The 21,862-nt window shown below is 43.5% G+C and overlaps 1 protein-coding gene across 1 annotated transcript in view; it reads right to left on the bottom strand.

Moving 5' to 3' along the window:
* Positions 1-253: 253 nt before the first annotated feature.
* Positions 254-21,862, bottom strand: part of LOC117488595 (zinc finger protein 521) — an 87,453-nt gene continuing 65,844 nt past the window's right edge. The window contains 3 exon segments of the mRNA XM_034137593.1: positions 254-1,702; positions 12,056-12,171; positions 18,001-18,132. Coding sequence (XP_033993484.1) covers positions 1,673-1,702; positions 12,056-12,171; positions 18,001-18,132 — 278 coding nt within the window. The 3' untranslated portion in view covers positions 254-1,672.

Genomic DNA, 21,862 nt, shown 5'->3' with positions numbered 1-21,862 from the left:
ATGGGTAATGGAGTCATTAATAACACAGACCTCCCTTAAGATGCTCAGATGTTTGTTAGCGAGAGCCACAAGGCAGCGAGGAAAAATAGGATCCAATTTGATAAAAAGAAAAAAAGCAGTGTAAGCTTTTGATGATGATCGTGTTTGTGCTGTCAAAGGTCTTGTCTGATGGGTTAATTATGTTCACACACACGTTCACACACAGATACACGTATTTTATATACAGCAGATAATGAAAGGACAATGAAGCCAGTTCTTCATACAGTTTTTAATATTTCCATCACATGTGCAACACAAAAAAATGAGGTCTGCCAAATACAGAACTCAATACATTTTAATAACATCTGAGATAACTGTCCTTTTGCTGCAGGAGATGGTGATTTCCTGTAAACTGTGTACGAACAATTCTCAATCAAAATGTCAAAACATTAAAGTTTTATACAAAAGTGCATCTCAGGTTCAATGAATGCAAAACATTTACATAACAGAATGTTTTAAAGTTTCATATGATGCCACAGAGGCTTCCAGCTTGAGCATAGAGCAATGGGACACTGCAAAGAAACAAGGAGTACTCGGGCACTCTCCAGGAGAGCCAGGGACAGAGTTTTGTAATTACATTATATCCCCAGAACAGACTGAAATTATGCTCAGTCTTCATGACCCCCAAATCCAAATGGATTTACTCCCCTACTGCGAAAAATATGTATAGATAAAACATAAAAGGGAAAATAATTCCAGTAATCTCCAGGCTTCAACGAGCAGTAAACATTGACAACAGAAATGTACAGGTTGAGTCAGTGGGCCGGAGATTTTCCCCATGCTCTGAGAGCCACATGGGAGCTTCACGCCTCTGTTCACGAGCCAACCAGAGGAACTAGCCTTTTCCAAATCTGTGTCACTGCGTTTGCATATATCAGCATCCTGTCCTGTTTTTCTGTGTTGTTTTTTCTCTCTTTCTTGTATTTGTATTTTTTTGCCTCTCATCTGAACTCCAGCGCAGGCAGTGCAGATTAGTCGCACCACCGTTCTCAGCTGGTCCTCTGGCAGCCACGAAACGACGGACACACAGTCAAGATCTCAGCTTATGCTGGTGAATCGAGCTTTTCTACCCCGTAATGATTGACCATGTTAGGATACATAGTGACATACTGCGCAGCAGGAGTGTCGCTGATGAAAAGAGTCCTCCTGACAACACTTGCGGGATCCTACAGCTTCCTACGCTCTCAGTGGCACCCTGTATCTCCTTTACACAACTGTGAGTCCCATCTGGTCTGATTGACAATGTCATTGATATTTTTTTCCCCTTCTCTTTTTTTTGGATAAACATTTTTGAACTGTACATTGGCAAATACTGTATAAGATTGCAATATAGCTGTAGTTAAGCAACACATGAAGAATTCTATGTACAAACAAGTTGGCTTTTTCTTTATTTTTGAAATAATGGTTAGTAAAGAACCGGGAGGGTCATTTTATGTTCTTTCCCCCTCTCTTTCTTTTATTTTCTTAGCTTTTCTTTTTTCTTGCTGTGGCGTGGTTCCTTGTGGTGAAACTGAATCGAAAGTTCAGTGCAAGACAGTCAGTGGGAAACTGCACTGACGGTAATTGGCGGTCCGACATTATTCTCTGCGTCATGTGATCCTTGTTTTCGGCCACGGCGCTGATCTTTGCCATGTTAGCTGCTGTGCTGAGTCAACGAGTGGTTCTGCAAGGACACACAAAGAAACAGGGGAAACATTATGATCACATACAGTACAACAAACGCATCTTTCATCTTCCTATCCTTTCATTAAAAGTACATTGGGAACAGTATTCATCTTCCATACCAAGGACACTATTGCTTTGCACCTTGAAATGTGTTATAAATGTTATGATAGGCAAGCACTTTTGATTCTGTTGACATTTGAACGTTGCCATTATTAGGCTTTCATTATCCGGATCCAATTAACTTGCACAGGAGTCAAACCTGTGTACATCAATATCAGCTGGTGTTAGGATTAGGCCTAGATAAGTCGTGGTCTAACACAAAGGCACACGACCACTGACGGATAACATTCTGCCTTCCGATCAAAGACTGTGTCCATGGAAACAAATCCATAAAAAGGCACTGGTACACCTGAAGGAATATCATCCTTAGAGTCTTGTTTATTCAGAGCCTACATTTATTGAATCTGCTGCAAATGGACAGTGCAGGGAGGGAAGTTCAGAAATACTTTATGTGCAGGTGAGGCCGTTGGCGATTTGATCCTCCACACTTCTGTAAATATGTAACGGTGCACAATTCCCCGTGACAGGATAACAAGCTGACAATATCACTGTTTTGCTGTATCTCCCAAATATATGCAGGCACACACACACAGGCCGTTGAGAGTGGTTGTAGTGGGGCAGCTGTGCCAGGTTCTTTAAAGGGAGTGTGGACCAGGGGGTGTGTAACTGGTGTCCCTGGTGGGCTGAATCCAGGTCATCTTTTGAAGTGACTGCTAATCCCTTTAATGCAAACTACATGCCCCACTTGCTGTGCTCTGTTTAAAACACGGGCCTTGGACTCTCTAAACTGGCATGGACTAGACACACCTGTCACAGAGTCATCAACACACACAAGCACCTCAGTGCACACACACACATACACTTTGTTCTGCACATCGGCACAGCATTAGGTGCACAAGGCTGTAAAATGACATTTGTACTGCTTAACTAGTTTCAAAATAAAATGGGGGGGGAGGAGGGGACAAACAATTATTACTGCAACCTCAGTGACAAGGTTTACCAAAGCAGTCACCTTCAGTCCTGTAGGTGCAGAATCCCTCAGGCAGTAGCTGGGAGATGACTATTAGCCCCCCCCCCCCCCCCCCTTGCATTCATTCCTTCCCTTTTACCCTTTCAGCTGCCTCCATATAAAGCATTTAAACACCTCGACAGCTTTCCTTTCAGCTAGGGCGATTACTTCCCGACAGGTGGGGTAATAAGCTGTTTGACGGGGAGCAGGAGTGTGACCCCTGTAAGGGTTAGCGCGGCTCGCCTGGGCCCTGCTCTCCCTTTTTTAAAGAGGCGGCCCCGGACAGCTCCTCTGCTTCCCTCTCTCCTCTCTTGCTAAAATAAAGCTCCTTTAAGTGAGTCTGGGAGGAGACTCCCCACGGGACGCTCTCTTTCTCTCTCTCGCCCCAACTCACCTCCTCCCCCTCCTCACACTCCACCAACCCCCTACCCCCCCGGTGAAGACATCCTTGGTGTTGCTGAGGAGGGACAGGAGCACGGCAACCTTATTAATGAATGCGGCCCATTACTCGTCAGCCTGGCTCCTCGGCGACTCCCAGAAGCCCCTGCAGTACGTGACTTCAAATGGCACGATATTGACACGAGGAGAGCAAAGCGGCTAGGACTGAGTGTGTGTGACCGTGTGTGTGTGTGTGTGTGTGTGTGTGTGTGTGTGTGTGTGTGTGTGTGTGTGTGTGTGTATGTGTGTAAAAAAGAGAAACAGAGAGAAGAATTGTGCTCAACTGAGTGTGCATGCCTTTGTGTAAGTGTGCCAGTGCGTCTAGGTGTGTGTGTGTCTGTGTGTGTGTCTGTGTGTGTGTCTGTGGACCCCAAAGGAACGTAGCTCCTTGGATATAATGTAGGGCTCGTAACAGCTATTAGAGGGGAAAATAACCTCTCTGGGGAATGGCTCCCCCCTCTACTTGTCCCAGCTCTGTCTGACACACACTGCATTCTACCTTTTCCTTAAACATGCCAGGAGTTTTCTCACTGAGGGCTTTCTCAAGGACGGTGTTAAACGACTTCAGTGGCTGTGGCAGCCATGCAGACGAAAGGGAAATAAAGGAAAAGAGGGGGGTAAAAAAAAAAACGTTAAAGAAAATGAAAGTGATACCTTTATCTCTGTGGATACTGAACTCCTCAGAGAAGCTATAAACTGTTCTGTGTATGAGTATTGAAGGGAGGGTGGGGGGAAATTCACTTTCCAATCTTCATCCTTGTCAAGTTCTTCAAGTACCTCTGCAGCGGCGCTGTGTAAGTTAAATACTTATAGTTACCCAACCACAAATGTCAAATTAGAAGTGAAACACATCATTCTCATCTTGTGCGAGAAAATGACTGAAATGTCCAGTGCCCCGGCAAAGAGGATGTCACTAATGGTGTCACACCAGAATCACTGCAATTTAGGATTAGATGCCCTCCATTAAGCCTTTTAGCTCCCATCCTAACTCCCTCCTTCAATGCCATCCTATTCCCCCTGAAACTCTGCCATTCCTCTTATCATCCATTTCCTTCCCTTCTATCCAACCCTTAATCTCCTCCTCGATCCTTTCAACCACCTGCTGGCCACACAGGCCTGCTGCAGGGCCCAGCTACCAGCAGTGTTCAGGTAAACCATTGGAGTCGATTCTTCACTAAATTAAATTTTGCTCTGATCAATAATGCGCACCCGCTTCTCCCTTGAAGACTGGCTGCATTGGCTCGGAGCGAGCCTCCTCTTCCTCTCCCATTATCTCACCGGCTCTGTGCCACCGTTAAAAGCACCACTTTCATCTGATTACATCACCCTGCTGCAACGCCCTCAGGGGTAGTGGGAGAGGAGGGGGAACATCCAGCAGGGGTCTTGTGTACCCATGCAAACAGGTGCAACACGTCTTAGGAATTAAACATTGCTGCAGAGAGTGAGAGGTAGAGACAAAATGGGGAACGATTGGAGAAGAGCAGAGAGCGAGAAACAGCAAGTAGGCTGGGGAGTTGATTTATTAACTAATCATTCTTTATGTCGTTCCCCATTGCTCTGGTCTCCATCGATAGCACCCGGTCTCCAGTGAGGCAACAGAGGTGCATCTCTTACATCAGCTCTGCAAAAGAAGTCCAGCAGATTAGCACACACATTCTCCCTTTCATCTGATCCCGCTGTATTAAAAGACAATCTTCACATTGTCCAACATCACAGAGGAAGGATGTAAAGCTTAATCGCAACTCTAACAATGTTTGATTAGCATAATGTTAATACCTGCAGAGCACATGTTAAGTAGGCTACAATGTGTCTGCACATCTACCTGGTGTTATGCAGCATGTAACATTAAACCCCGGCTTTATCGAGTTGTCAGGGAGCTGAGTGAGCATTAACGACTTCTTAAGCCATGGCCTATTCAAAGCTCCACAATCAAAGCAGTATACGCTCTTTGTCTAGAGCAAGTGTAGAGCTGACCACTGAATTGAACATAATGGTTCACATTAGGTAGCCCTCAAATGCAGTGATGCATCTTTAAATTATAGCAACACCATATTATAATGATTAATTCGTAATAGCTGCCAAAATGTATAAAAAGCCAGGCAGGAAGTACTGCAACTATAAGCTAGATTATTAGCAGTGCGGTGGTACATTCCTGACAAAAAGATAACTTAAACAAAAGACTATTTGGTTCATTATTTTATAAAGTATCATGACATGTCTGTGTGTCTGTTGAAACGCTAGTTCAACAGTAAAGCAATGATTTGATAGTGTGAGTCAAGTTAGTCTTAGTTACAGAAAAGGCGCTCATTAAAGAAACTATTTAATTAGAAGAGTTAAGCACATTTATTTTAACCCCTGCAGCTAAAGTGTCTTATTCAGTTTATCTATAATCCAAAAATGGAAGGAACAGTTAAAACTGTAAACATCCCCCTCTAAGCTATGATTAAAAGTCTTATCAGTGTGTGCCGAGTTTCTCTATTTCGCTGCATGGCTGACATACGGTACGTCTGCATCTGGAGCACGGGGAGTGTGCACAAAACCACTGAGACCTGTGCATACCCGTAGTCATCACTCAGGAATTTAATTAACACATAAGTCATCAAATGATACTAAAACAGGGTTAGAACCCTTGTCTCTTTTTAAGGCTCCAATCTGCAAGGTGACTTAAAGTAACGACTTGGATATTTAAGCTTATTTACGTTTTTGTGTAATGATTTAAATATAAACTGCGGACAGTAAGGAGCACATTGTTTAATTTTGTGATTAAGCGTTTGAAATGCTTTCTTATCGCTAACACTGCCGTGGCGAAAGACTAGAGTGCTGTGTTCAGTCCTGATCTTTAATGGTGTGTTGAACCTGGTCCAGTATTGACTCAGTTTTCCCTTTGTGCCTTCCCTACTGTTGACCGGTCCTCTGAGAGAGTAATCCTTTCCTGCTCTGACCTCAGGCCAGGCTTACTGCTGGCTAGTTTAGCCAATGAAGAACACAATCAAATAAATAAATAAATAATACAGCAGTCGGCATTCTCCACAGTCATCACTTATCAGGCCGTGGGGAAGGTTGACCCCAAACACAGTTGTGCCACTACCGTCCTGGTCACCATGGTAACAGACTGTCTTATTTGAAGTGAGGTGTCCGGGGAGTCGTGGTCATACAGTAACAGCGCTAGGTTAGGGTGGAGTTGACAACAACGATGGATTTCAATGTCTTCCATGTGTGTCGTTTTGCGTCCGGTGATTTGCGCACTGAAAGCTGGTAAGAAATATATAATAAATCCACAAAGCTTGAAAACCTTTGATTAGATGTCTAACTACCCCAAGCAAATGCTTCTGAGGTGTAACCGGAGATGACGGACCACCCTTTTTGTGGGCCGGTGCTTTGTAGCTCCAAATGATACTCATTACCCTGTCTAAGTAGACAAGTGAATGGTACTAGAAACACACTATGCAGTGATCCCGCTGTTTGACTGAGGTAGCAAAACAACTGCACAACTGCTGTGTTATTATGGGGCCTCATTAAGTGAGGAGAGAGTGGGAGAAGGGGAGAGGGAGAGAGGGAAAGCAATAGAGAGAGGGCCGGTGAGAGGAAGAAAAAAAACAACACAAGAGAGCGATACAAACTGTATTCTGAGGTGATAGCAACACACAGATGCCTTTCCAGCCAAAATGAAGACTATGACTAAAGAACCCAATTAAGGGCTTTCTTAGGGGAGCCATCTTGGGAGGGGGATGGGTCTTCCTGGGACATGAGCCCTGGGCTACATCCTCTAATTAGACAGAGCGAGGGGGGAGGATCTCTGCCTGTCACTGGGAGGGAGATGGGGTCCATGGGGTTCCACATGTCAGTCCCAGAAACAAAACACAATTACTCTCACATTTAACCACTTCAGTCAGGGACAGACTTTGACTAGGGATGCTACAGAGCGTCGCCCCCCCCCCCCCTCTGCTGTGCTGCTAGATATGCCACTTCACAAATACGGAGATTTTTGAGGACTACATTTTCTCCTGCATTTCCACGCTTCTATGGGAATGTTTTCCTATCGAAATTGAAGAGCGAAACAGAAAATGAGCTTTTAATTGACCAGTATCATTTAACATCATTTTATAAACCTGAAGAGTTAAATTACTTCCGTGGTGCGATGTGTGAATATGAAATTCGAGAGGGACTAATTGTTCTAATGCTGTTTATTTTGGCCTCTGCTGCATTTTGTTAACATCAACAGCATAATAGACACTTGAAAATCAAATCACTACAGGCAGTAAATTAAGCCTGTAGTGGATTTCCTGAGATGCGCTTAAAATGGCATTTATCAAAGTTGTTGGAAAAGTCAACTAAGAAAAGTAAAAGAGACATGTGTGAGGGAGAGATCTGGAGATGGATTCCAGCACAGCACACCAAGCGTCTCCTCTTTGTTTGGATTTAACTTTCCCCAGTGGTGCAACACAGGCAAAAGAAAAAAAGAACAGCTCAAAGGCTTCTGGGAGTTTTTGTCATGTCTCCCTCCAGACAATGTGTTTGCATGCACATATCAGACCCTGGGAGGGAAAGACACAAAGACAAACACATACAGCACGCACACAGATGTATATACACACACACACGCACACGCACACACACACACACACACACAGTGAGAAATAGAGAATATCCTCCCAGGATCATTAGGTCTGTCATGCTGTCTAATTCTGATCCACCTACAAAACTAGAACACCACTATTGTGATACATCACTAGTCATCTAAGGTTGTTTATGTCCCCATTTACAGTGTGTGTACAGTGTTGAACATAATTATAAATAAGCTTAAATATTAATGATGGCGCTTCACAAGCAGCTGTTTTTTTTTTCCTAATGCATTGTTCTTTTATTTTGTAGTGCAACTTTTTGAAATAGTGACAGAATTCTGAGCACCTGGGGTGATGAAGAAGAAAACAAGTTGTCATATAAAAGGAAAAAAAATATATATATACAACTTTCAAAAGCGTGAGGAGCTGTCATACTTGGCAGATCAAGATATTCAGAGAAAATGGGGTGTTTGAGAGTCGCTTAGGGACAAACACATGAAGCTTTGCTTTTGTGAGACACTTTTGGGACGCAGGGCAGTTGGGGCGTTTTTCGGGGCATATTTTAAAATTCATAACAAAATAAAACGACAAAAAGGAAGGTAAACTTCTGGGGAATTAAGTCTCTGTGCTTCATGCTGAAGAGTGCCATTCATAAGATCTCATCAAAAGCAAGAGCGGAAAATAAATGTCTAGGATATAGTTTTGAAGAGCCATCATTCACAGAACTTTAGTTATTCCATGCATTATAATATGGATACACACTTTGGATACATTTAACCCATTTCATGGTCTTTCTTCCCTACGCCCTCCAATTCCGCAACTGTCCATCTCTCATTTGTTCTGCCTATTTTCTGTTTAAGACGGACGCCGTGACATGCATAGCTGTTTACACCTGGTGACCGTGAAGCCTATAAATATGCTTAATTAAAACAGTGGAATTGGTCACAGCTTGGCAATAATGGCTATCACACGGGGAGAGGAGAATCTCATTTGTGTGGGGAAGTAGAACATGATGCAGATGTGCTCTTGTCACTTTCAGCACTCATTAAGGCCAGGGATCTCTGGATTGTCTTTGAAGGAATCCTTTTAAAAGACACTCCAATTAAGGTACGTGTCCTGCGGGCATCTGAGGAGAGGGAGAAGTCGTACGGTACCCCAGTCCTTCCACTCCTCTGTCTATCACGGCACAACTTAACACATGACTTACAATCTTGTGTCACTTCCAAGGAATGATAATGAAATTGGAGGGTGGAGGAGGAAAAAAAAAGACAGCCCAGCTTAAAAGGACCAAGGGAGTCTGGTGCGGAAAATGTCATCTTCACTGTTGTGTAACTTCAATCTCATCGTCTTGTCTTTAGAGGCGTTGGGATCATTGGGAGAGAAACCTCAGATTGCAGCTCTCCGGTACGCAGCGTCGCTGGAGGAGCTGAACTTGTGTTTTTTTTCAAATGAACTGCACTTGGAGAAATGTCAGATTTAAGCTGTGGCTAATATACTGCGCATCCATCAGTTAATGAATCTGTCTAATTAATCCAGCCTCGCAGCATTGTCAGAGGCTCAGTTCCTCTCGCATTGTTAAAAAGCGACTGTATCTGAAGCCGCCACCGCAGAGGGAAAAGGAAGTTTATTATCAAGTTTCACATTGCAATGTGGCCTTTGCTAGAACCCAGGGACTTTTTTTTCTCATAAGGGCCAGCTGCTTTAAAAATGACAGGACAGTGGGTATTATTTTGGAGAGAGGATATAGTGAAGCCATGTCTCTCAGTTGCTCAAGGGGTGGGCAGTAGATGAGGGTCAGAAAAAGAGCTGCACAGCCAGCCTACTTGCCCTCCCCATCAGCACCTCATGAAATATCTAGTCTTTGCTCCATATTTTAATGGGGTGAGGGAGAGGGATGCGCAGGGTGGAGGCTACGTGAGTGTGTGATGGTGGAGGGGAGTCCTCTGGAGAGTTTTGAGGGGAATGGTGGTCTATGCATCTCAGTGCTTATTTTGTGTTGGTTGTGAAAGAAAGAGGAAAAAGGGAGAGGAAAAAGGGAGAGAAAGAAGGGAGAGCAAGAGAGATTATTCTCCTTTGGAATCTGGATTCTGGGGCACACAGGCCCAGGAGTCAGTCAATCTGACCAGTCTGAGGGGGGCGGCTGGGCGGGGGGTCCTAGGAGGGCTGATTAGACGGATGCTCTCCCATCATCCATCTCGACAGGCTGGCGAAAATTGGCTAGCCCCTTGCAGGGTAGAGTTCACGGGGGGAGGCGGTGGGGGAGGATGTGGTGCGGTGCACTGGATACCTGTCACAGCCTTTGGTCTGTTTCAGGATCTCAGCAGCAAATTAATAAAATATCGTTCCTGCTTCCCTTTACCTGCCGAGGCAGCTCTCCCTCTTGCTGCTCCTTCTCCCAGCTTGCACTGGCCCTTTGACCCCTCCGACTACTGTGAGAGATGAGGAGCCCAGGCAGCCTGCGAGTGGGCCAGAGAGTCAGGGAGAAACAGGGAGAAACTCCAAACTCCAGACCTGGCAAAGAGAGAGAGCCTCCACTTCTCTCGCTGCTGGAAGACAGCTCCACTTCACACAGACTGACAAACGACTGCCCCATGTCAGTGAGACATTTTGAAGTGTGATGCATAGAAAATGGCAACTGCAAACAAACAACTAAAAACAAGACTCCAGCGTTCACTCTTTGTTGAAGGATTTAACCATAGACAAGGCAAATCTACCATTACAAAGTAGAGACGTTGCATCTCAAGACAAAGGAAGAAAAAAGAACATCATAAATCTTTGAGTTGGTCACAGTCTAAATAAACGTTGACATGTATTTCTGTGTGAATATAAGGAAGAAAATGTATGCACGGGTTTATATAAGCTACACATGTGTAAGAGTGAGTGTGAGCATGCACTCACATGGGACTGCCTTTAGAGGATGGCACAGGTTGAGTGTAATGATTGTTTTTATCCCCCAAGCTCATTCCTGCTCTCCTTTCATAACCCCCTGTTTCACAACAAGCCATAGGTCTTTCATGTTTTACTCTTTTCTGTTCAGTGTAAAACAATATAATCATGCATGAAACAACACCGCTGGGAGGGGGAGAATTCTTCATTCCAAAAAATGTCAAACAAAAAAAAAGTAGGAAAATATCCCCAGGTTATTTGAGATTGTTTGCAGGCACCTCCAACAACCCGTTCTTTATAGACAACACTGGTACCAATGAGAGAGGAGCATGCGATAACTATGAGGCCTTGTCATGAATGAAAAGACTCCATGATGGTAGTTGGTTGAAGGATGAGTCTTGTTAAATAACCTTCTTTGTGGTGGAGTTGCATGTAGGTGGATCAGGACTTGTTTTATTCATGGAGGCTGTGCTCAAATGACTAGCAGATAATGATCATATTCACCTTCCTCCTGGCATACAGACGCCTCTGTGTTTACAACCTGAATCTCAATATGAAAATCGTTGCGGATCAATGAGCCGGGCCAAGCCCTGGATACTTCCTCCAGCTACCTGCTTATACATAGTCCTGCTAATCCAAGTTTCAGAAATGTTGTACTTTGAGGATGTGGTGAGGAGCCTTCGGCTTCTCTATGCGCTTTAAGGTAATTTAGGATTAATTTCAGTGATTGGACTGAACACCACGGTTTAAGACTAAATATTTTAATGATTTCTTAAGGTAAATAGAAAAAAGAAATCTGGATATGAGATGTGCGCCATGCGTATGGAAGAGAATCCCCCAAACAAAACAAAGCTGCTTGAAAACACCACCACAGTGAAATAATATAATAAGGTCTGTTTCATTTTTTCAGGTTCTCCAAGGACTGGAGAAAAAGATTGCTTGAAAATGGATTATCTCGCTAACGTTGCGAGTTCATAAGTCCAACTACTAACTTTGTTGAAGGGCAGATACGGTCTCCCAGAGGACAAAGCTCATATTTAGCCATGAGGCATCCTCTGTGATTAGGAGGGCAGATGCAGGCATATTGACTCAACTGTGTTTTTGCCTCTGCACTGTATGTAATTACCTCTTCAAAAACGCACATTCCACTAATCCTCTAATTCCAGATATTTTAGTGCTCTGCTGGTCTAATAAGCAAATCATATCATATCTGCACATCACAAATGAGTTTTGGAAACGGACTGAAATAATTCCTTCTGAGTCTCTTCTCCCAGCCGAGATGGAGAGGATAGACGGAGAGCAGTGAGCTGTGTTTAGTGTTTGTTAAGCTGTCATGTGTGATTAGCGGTCGCAGCTTTAGCTGGTGGCCCTTTTGCTCCGCCAGCCCGAGGCTCACCTGTAACTCTGTCTGGAAGAAGAACTTCTGTGGGCACTGCGAGCAGTCGTAGATCTTATCCTCCTGGCCGTGTGTGGAGAAGATGTGCTGCTGGAGCTTATTGGCCTGGACGAATACTACGAGGAAAGGAGACAAGGCAGAAGAGAAGAAATGTATGAAATGTTGTGCAAGACTTTAAAAGTGTTTGATACCGCACAAATTGTTTTGACTGTATAACATCGCTACTCTTTGCCTCCCATTGTTGACTGTGGTAAATTAGAGTAGAGCCTTGTTGCCTGCATTAAGGGAACAAAGGCAAAATCATAATTGCATCTGCCTGAGTAAAGATTAAAAACAGACTATGTCAAATGGCAAAGAAAATGACTTAATAACAAACAAATGAATGTACTATCAACAATAAAAAAACAATGTTATGAGCTGTATAATTGGAAGAAAAAAAAAACATAACAATTTAGATGTTAACAGTGAAGCTAGAGTGGTCATATTCATGGCACTAGAGCTAGCGCATTCATAATATTTTGGGAATAATTATGGTCTTTATTTAGCACAACTGTGGGGACAACAAGCCAGAAAATAAACAACCACAAAAAACTGGCATGGCTTCAAGTGCAAAACATGGCCTCCATTAGTCTACATCGCTAATTATATTGACAATATAAATATTCATGTTGTTGCACTACTTATTCATGCAGACTGAGACTACACTCACCATCATATAAACACACAACTCGCTGGCACTTAAAACATATACCATACATTTGTGCTTTAATTAAGCCAAAGTCCACACTGGAAAAGACTAAGGGGGAGGCAATTGTGCGTCTTGGGTGAATGTGTCTTGCATGTGTGTGTGTGTGTCTGCATTCTCCAAGGAGCACTTCAAACATGCCGTTTGTTATCCCAGACCCTTGTGCTTTAAGGATGGCTGTCTAATCTCAAAGGTCTGGATGCTCTGGAAAAGTTAGCATGTGGGGGCTTCATTTGAATTTCTTACAGCTTAAAATAACTTTTTATTTTAATGCATGCACCGTGGGCCACAAGGAGAGGGAGGAACAACGCACAGCCACAAAAGGTGAGGTTTGTGTCGGAGATGGCTTAGGGGTCGCTGCAGCCCCGTGGCGGGGCTCTGCAACATTAACGTGTCCCAATTTGAGCTCACCTGGGAGAGCGGTTATTAATTATTGAGCTGCGTACACTTGAGACACACTCTGCTTCATTGAATGTCACACTCCTGACCTGGGAAATAAAAGTTAGATTCAAAGCAGACACTGCAGTGGTGCTTTCAGACTGCTAATGCCTGGGTGACAGCTGTCTCTGGAACATGCAAGCATGTTAACCCGAAATGAACAAACCTCCTCTAATGAACAATCAACAACTATATGGTCCATTTCTGAAACTAATGACCACAACAATCTGAAGGCAAACATAATAGCAGATAGATGGCTGGTTTTACAGTTTGCTACAAAACATTGCCGCTCAAGGTTAAGGCCAATTGTGCCTCTGTTATGCTCCAAAAACGATGACAATTTTCTTTGTGGGGAATACATGCTCTGAAAGACAAAATGCGCTGATAAACAATAGGTTTTTTCTTTGGCTGCATTTTGTCTGCATATACTGTACAGAAGCAGGTCACAACAGCCGCAGGAAGCCTTCATTATGTCTTTGGCTAGCGGAAGAAAAAGTCAATACAGCAAAAATAAAAATGGATTTGAGACTTGGGGGGCCTTCAAATACTGTACAATAGGGCCAAACACAACTGAGATGTCAAGTTAGCTGATGCTCGCTGTTTACATGGATATTTGGTCCACTTCCAGTAAGAGACACATTTAATCAGCTATGCATTTATCAATTTATAGTGGAAAATGACAGCTTAGTAAAAGGGCCAGATCCTAAAGTGCCAGAGCCTAGAACCCACTAATGGCACTTAGAAATCTCCTGTAAGAAAAATAAATTGTAAATGGACTTATGACATCTCAACTACTTTTTCAGTTATTTATATAGTTGAGTTTTGACATTTTTACAGGCTTGGTTGTATTTATAATTGCTATAGATGGAATTGTTAGTTAGTGTTTGCTAATATAAACTGTTGTAGCCTTTTAATTAGTGGTACACATTTCAGTAAAGCCTCTTTTTGTGTCTTGAAGCAACATGTAATAAAAGGATAAGCTGAAATGGGCAATGAGGGGACATTGTATTGGTATTTGGCAGAGTGAGTCACATATGAAACATGCCATTGCAATGCCCATTTAGAGGAGGAACAGAGGCATTTCTTCCAAGAGGGTTAAAATGAGGACATAGAGAAATGGGGAAAGAAATAATCCAAAACCACATCCAAACAGGATCAGTGGCTGGCCATTGTGTCTCTCCCTGCTGAGAATGAGAGAGAATAAGGGAGGGGAGGGAGAGAGAGACACAGAGAGTAGGGAGAGAGAGGGAACTTTGTGGAGTTTGTTGGCTGTGGAGCCAGAGCAGAGCGGAGCTGAACAGAGCGCTGAGCCGGGTTGGGCGTCAGGGGTGTCAGGGCTGAGGGGGCTGAGGGGCCAAGGTCTCCTCGCTGTGGGGGATATTAAGCCCTCTGATTAGATCTCAGGGGCCGCCCATGGCAGACGTCTCCTTTACTACAGGCCCCAGCTCATCTTTATTTTGGCAGGGTGGTGCTCTCTGCAGGCTGCACTGCACCAATACTAAGCTGTTTGTGAAGGGAGGAAAAAAAAAAGTTTATCCTTTTTTTCCCCCCTTTCTCCTTTTCATTTATTTATTCGTCTAGCCTACATGTGTTTGTTTCTGCTTAATCCAAGAGTTCACAATGCAGAGGCTGATCCCAGTGTTCTGAGGCACAACACAAACAAGTCGACTGCGAGAGTTGATTTGGAGCCTTCAAGTGATAATTACTCATTTTGAGTCCGTGCTAAGCCTACGTTGTTGTTGTTGTTTTTGGATGTAAGATGTCATAATGCTAACATGCAGCAGCAGATCCGGGCAGCAACTAAACAAAAAGCCAATTAAACCACTGTATTTGTCAAACTCTTGTGGATTTGCATCCTGTAGTTTTTCAAGTTTGTGCTTCACGCTGTGACATAAGTAAAAGAGGAAGCGCACACACAGAGACACACACTTACGACTTTCATCAGGAACACTTTCTTCTGTTTTGTTTGTCTTAAGCACATATTCCCAATCACAATTTCCACACCAGCCCTCACTACTGTTCCTAAGGGTGCAGGCAGACACTTCTAGCTGCAGGCTCCCCCACTTCTGAAACCTGTCAAATCTGTCCTGGGAGAGTCAGCCTCCCTCTCATCATCCAGGGGCTTATGGACCTCTCTCCATTTACCCTCCCTCCCCTACACAGTTCTCTTTTCCTCCTTCTCTTCCCCGCTTTCATCTCACATCCAAACTTGCCAGTTGCAACCTTCTCAGCTTCCACCAAGTTTTGTCTCCTTTTCTCCTCTATTTTGTCTCCCCTCATCTACCGTCTACAACTCACTTTTCCACATTCTTCCCTCCGCTCTGTTTTTGTGGTTTGGTTTGTCCTTTTCTCGTTCCCTTCGGGGCAGATTGAGGATAATCAGGTATGTCAAAGAATGACAATCACCTCCTGCCTCCCACCAAGTTTACTGGGTCGCAGGGGGGTTTATCAAACTAAAATATGGACATCAAGGGGGGATGATCTTTTGAACAAAGAGTAACCTTGGTAATCAAGTGAACACAATGACCCAGCCATTATTAGTTGCACCACACAGTTTGATCAAAGTCTTGCTTTTATAATCAGACTCATCATGTCTGTATGTGTGTCAAATGGATTCTTTTTCTAAATCTCTAAATAAGGTTTTTAGAATAGTACACACAGTGTTTCATCAACAGCATCTCATCCACTACGACTAAACAAAACTGTCTAAAACCTCAAAGTGAATTAAAAAACAAAGGGTTCTGGAAAAATCAAAGTAACTATTAAAGTAGTACCTTTACTCCTCCCCTAATTTGATATATATATATTGTTCTGATCAAATGTACTGTATACCCACTTTAACTTCGACTCGGACTACTCTATATGTTTTGCCAGTTAAACGTTAACCAAAGGTTCACATCCTGAGTCCCCTGTGTGGTTAGGTTAACATAACAAACCCACTAGGGTTAATTAAAGATCATGGTTTCGGGTGAATGTAAATAAAATACATCCTGTCTTGTGCACTCTTGACTTTTTCATAATTTATCCGAGACCATATTCGTTCCATAACCTTAACTAATTAGTGGGAGTGCCTGAACTTAACAATTAGAACTTGTGCAATAAGTTGCAGATATTTTAAGAAAATAAATGAAAAAACGATGTCAGGAACATTCTTCTGAAGCATTTAGTATCATGTTTGTATAAATTGCCTTCAAATAAATGTGCGTTTGCAAAATAGAGATTTATAAAAGTAATTACTAGGAGATATACTGTAGGAAATATATGAGGTACTTTTTATGAAATGTTTAAACTTTGTTTCATTGCTACTTTTACTGATGTTTAAAAACTGGATTGTGCTACTGTATAAGAGAAATTGAACTGATCATAAAAAATAAGCCTGCTAACACAACTTATATTTATTGAACAATATACTGTAAGTAAGTGTATGTTAGGCTGTAAAAGTATTGTCTTTTCACTACTTTTCTCTAGGCTTAACTTGTAGAAATATATTCAGAGACAGCTGTCGGCCAAAGTCTCAGTTGCTCCTTTTCCTCCGAGTGCTCTGACTTCAGTCTGCCTGTCCCCTGCATCCCCAACAGAGGGAGGCCTTTCAGCCCATGCAAACTCTCCACAGCCTGCCTGCCCCGCCACACTAGGCCTTCGCCCATCTGTCTGTCTGCTCTGCGACCACTGTCCTGAGGGTGTACTCTGTCTCTCCCTCCTCCCCTTCTCCCTCCCAGCATCCTTCTCTCTCATGCGCCGTGATCGATATGGACGCGGAGGGAGAAGGGGGACCTGTCTGTCAAAGCCGGCGGTGGAAAATGAAGGCTCAGATGAAGGAGGCATGCTCTGTATATTAAATGCCCAGACCCCTGCGAGGGGTGGAGGGGGGTTCGGGGTGGGGATATATCAATAGGCTTCTGCTAAAAGAGAGATAAGGCCAAAACAGCTATGAGAGAAGTAGAGCGGAGTAGCGGGAGGTGAGAGGAGAGAAGCAGAGATGAGGAACATGAATAAGGAGCTGAGTAGTGAGGTGGATGAAGAGGTAAGACAAATATATATTGACACAAAATCTCAAATGTGAGCGAATGATGTTAATTGGTGTAAAAAATGAAGAAAAGACAAATGATGGGTGTATTAGGAGGAGGAGGAGGAGGGGGGGGGTGCAGGAAGCGCCAAAGAGAGAAATTAGCTGAGGACCCAAAAAGTGTGAGGAAGAGTAAAGAGCTGAGAAAGGAGAAAGAGTGAAGAGCTGAAGTTAACGACTTTGCAGATTTCATTATAGAGATAGTTAACCCTGTTGACACTGAAGGAGGGCGCTATCCTCTCAGGAGGAGTCCGGTCCTTCCACCTCCACGCACAGAGACAGATGAGATCATTACAGCTATCAGCACCACTGCCATCCACAATTAGCACATCTTCTTTTCTTTCCTCACTCCTCCATCCCCCCCATCCCCCCTCAGCTCACACTGTCTTCCCCCCTGCTCTCGCCCTCCATCGCCCCCCCCCACCCACCCTCACCTCGTGAACCTTCTTTGGCCTTGATTTGGAAGCAATTTCACTAAATAAAAAGCCACATGCAGCAAACTGTTCTAAGCTTTGGCAGAGCTGCTGGCTTGACCTCTCCCAACTCATTTAGAACCCATTCGGCTTTTCACACAAAAAAATGCAAAGCTATGCATTTTTTAATGTAAATAACAACTTCACCTTCCTATCAGTCAGTTGGGCTAAGAATCAATGATACACACACACACACTGTAATACACACACGCACGATACATACCTGTAAAGCAGACCGGACACTTGAAGGTTCCTCCCATGCCCTCGAAGCTGTGCTCAATCAGGTGGCATTGAAGCTTCGCCGGTGAGTCGAATGACTGACTACAGAGCTTGCATTCATGGTTCAATCCTTCCTCTGCAGAGAAGAAACAACAAAAACAGATAGAAAACTGTAAGAAATCAAAATAAGCAGAGCGTAAATGCCAGAAGTCTCACTCTGCCTTGTTTTTTTGTGTGTTTTCTTTTCTCTCACATTACAGTTTTATTCAACACATTTTTGGCAAAGACCCCTGTCTGTGATTTTCATGAGATAGGAAGTAATATAAAGTGTGATCTGTTCCCATCAGGCATAATTTAGCTGACCAGCCGGGGTTCTAACGGCTCAGACGAGGCCTTGCACTTTGAACATGGTGAGCGTCATCTTTTTGATTAACTTGCATGTACAATCATTATTTTTAGAATCTGCAATTTAAAACAGAATTTGAAGGGAGTCTTAATGAAGGAAACAGCCAGGTGTGCTTTGAAAGGTGATTTAAAAAGTAATAATAGAAAAAGAGTGTTATTACTTAAACTGCAAGGACAAAGGAATATTAAAGAATAGTTTCCGAAACCTTCAGTTTATGTCACAAAATTATCTTAGCACTTCTCCAGTGTACATTGTACAGTGTACATACACCAAAACAACTCTCCTTTATAACATGCCGACATGTCCACATTTCTAATACAGTGATTCGCTGGTATTTAAAGAGCAGGACAGATTCTCAGTTTATCTGCTAGGCTTAGAATTCCCTACACGTCTATCTAAACATTACACTTCCTCAGCCCAGGACACTGATAGCTTAAATAAATGTCGTTCAGACTGTCAACCTGCACAGTCATTTGCAGCACAGCAATCTGCTGACTCAGGCTTCCAGAAAACTGCCCATCTCCTGTGCGTCAATAAAAGGCCTATACACTCTGCCATGGGGCCAGACTGGTGCTCTATCAAACCCCTGCCAACCCTGACATTAGGCCAGCTTCTGCAGGGGGCTGGGGTACATACAGTACACTGGGGACTGATCTAGGGTTTATCCCCAGGTCTCTATACAGGCCAGCGCCCACTACATAGGCCCTGGGTACCAGAAGCACAAACACAAAATACCGCTCAGCAGCTGTGCCCGGATCGAGCTATGCCAGGTGGAGGGTTAATCAAAGGCGCTTTAGGCAAATCTGGCAAAATATGTATGTGTGTAAACTGAAACGCAGTGAATATAAATAGGCACTTCTTACTTTGTGCGTAGTTACATTGTACAGAGGTATTTGTTTATTAACCACTAAAAGTTCACATAAAACTAACCTTGTGTTTCAAGTCATGTTTATATGTAGGGAAACTGCTTTGTAACTCATGTTTGCTTTGTTTTTTTTTGTCTAATTTTCCAGTTTTTAGCAAAAAGCTCACGTTATAAAGGGTTTATTAAAAAAAACGTTTATTCTGACTCATAGTGACAACTGCAACCCAATGACCCTGATGTTCTTAGGAAGGGAGGGAAATGGAAGAATCTCCTTCATTGCCAAAATAAACAGTGTAGGCAAATTGAGTTTTCTCCTGTAACATATTACCACATGTCCTTTTAAAATCTTTTCTCAATACCATAAACATATGGCAATGCATATTGCATAATGTGGTGTATACAGCATAAAAATAAGTAAGTTGTGCATCAGCACAAGCTGACAGACTATGTTCCCCAATGACTGTCTAGTAAAAGCTAAAGGCCGATCAAAGCAGCTTTGAAAGGGACTGAGTTGATGATGTGTTCTGCAATCATGCATTTGACAGATGAGATATTCTGTAGCCTACATGTGCGTCTGAGTGTAGCAGCAGGCATCAGCAAAGAGGGGGAGGAGGGTGGCACGAGTGCATCCACGCAGACATGCAGGAAGATCACTGCCCTCTTTGATCACCATTCAGCCTGCTATCTGTGTGAGGGTGTACACTAAGGTCAAGCTTTCTGCAGGGTTCATAGATCTGTTCTTCTGCCATATGTGCAGCCCTCATTTGACCCAAGAGCACAACGCTGTCCCTTTGGAGACCTGGCCTGCTTCATTATGCAGATAACTCTGCACCTGCCTGACTGACCTTGTGTGCGTACATGTGTGTGTTTAGTCTGTGAGCAGGTGCACCAAGGGAAAATGGCAAAGATATATTTATACAAATCAAATTTGAAAAATAAGGCTGGTGTAATCCTTTGTTTTCTTTATTGTCATCATATACGGACAAAGATGGATTAAAATGTGTTTATCTGTCTCTACTTCCCTACCCTGTATATGGCTCTTGTTCCCAAATGTATTCATTCCTACTGCAGAAGTACACTTTTAACAGCAATTGCAAATTTGAAAAGGCTTTGTAATTTCCTAAAACAATCGGGCATTTTATTTTTTACCAAACATTACTAAAACAGGACAGAATGAAGCATTTGCTGGGCTGGGCCTTTTCGTGTACTGAAACACATTTGTTGTGCAAGTAGGGTGGTGTGTATCTGGGATTGGCTCAAATTAAACTAGAGTGCTCATGTTCATTGTAACGTAGGAACATCTCAACCAGTGCACAGGTGTGGCCAAGTGATGCGTTATAATAACTTATGGACTACTGAGGTAGCACAGAGCAATGAGCTACAGTATTTGGCTACATACACATAACTTGTTAGGAGGATTAATTCATGTTTTTAATCTTGTATTGGGACACTGAAAGAGTGCTATGTGATGTATGGACAAATCTAGACATATGAGAGGAGAAAAGAGGCTGAGCGAGCGATAGAGTGTGACTGTGTGTCTGTTATGAGTAGATTGAGCTCTGTTAGCCTCTGTAATGCAGCCTGTGTAGGCCTGGCTTTGTATTCGGCAGAGTAACAGGGGTTGAATCAAACTGGCAGCCTGTTTCTTAGTGAGAGCCAGGGGAGGAAGTCAGCTCGATCGCCCCTATGGCTGCCTCATTGGGCTGAGGTCACTTCCTGTCGCTCCCCCAGCCCTTCTCCAGGGCTGCCCAATCAGCACGGCCCTGCATGGGCCCCCACCCCTCCCCACGCACTGAGTAGGCTCTGGATATAGTTACAGAGCCACAGGGGACTGTCAGCTCTCTCTCTCTCTATGCTCTTCTCTGTCTCTCTCCCTCCTCTGTCTCTCTATTTCCGAGTCTCCCGAGTGTTCTCCGCTGCCACCACCCTGTCCCTCTGCACTCCTAAGAAAATCCTTTAGATGAGAACTGCTCCTGTGCCTGCTCCCTCTAAGCATCCCTGACACCAGCAAAGTAAGCCCATCTGCATATCCACAGGGCCTCGCGTTCCTGTGGCTCATGGTTTATGTATTTCGCAGCTCCTTAAAACACAAACGCCTAATATTTCTCCCATGTGGAGGACAGGAGAGGGAGAGGGAGAAAGGAAAAAACTACTCTCAAAAAGAATGGTCTTTATTTCTCCGCACTGTTTACGTTTTTATCCGGGCTGAAGTTCATGTGCTGTTGAAGGTTGTTTAGGACACTGTGGCTTGCGGGTCTTGCATGCATAGTTTAGTGAAACCTTTATGTAACAACACGGCTGCAGCATATTGAATTCTGTACGTTTAAAGCCGTGGTAAAGATGTCTGTGAATTTGATAGACGTCTTGGTTTGCCAACAGTGTAAATGCAGAGCTGACAGTGAGTAAAACACTGAAACTTAAGTAACTAAAGACAGTCTAACTTTCTGATAATAGTGTGTAGTTAAGTATAACACAGGGCATTGCTTAATTAAAAACTCTCCCTTAGCTTATTCCTTTTCAACACCACCCCCCCCCCACCACCACTGCCCCTTACCCTATTTAAACAATTCTGCCGAGGAGCAGTTTGAATTGGAG

This window comes from Trematomus bernacchii, unplaced genomic scaffold, assembly GCF_902827165.1.
Source record: "Trematomus bernacchii unplaced genomic scaffold, fTreBer1.1, whole genome shotgun sequence".
NCBI classification, from domain to species: Eukaryota; Metazoa; Chordata; class Actinopteri; order Perciformes; family Nototheniidae; genus Trematomus; species Trematomus bernacchii.
The sequence above is the reverse complement of the archived record's forward strand: the minus strand, read 5'-3'. Positions and strand labels throughout refer to the sequence as shown.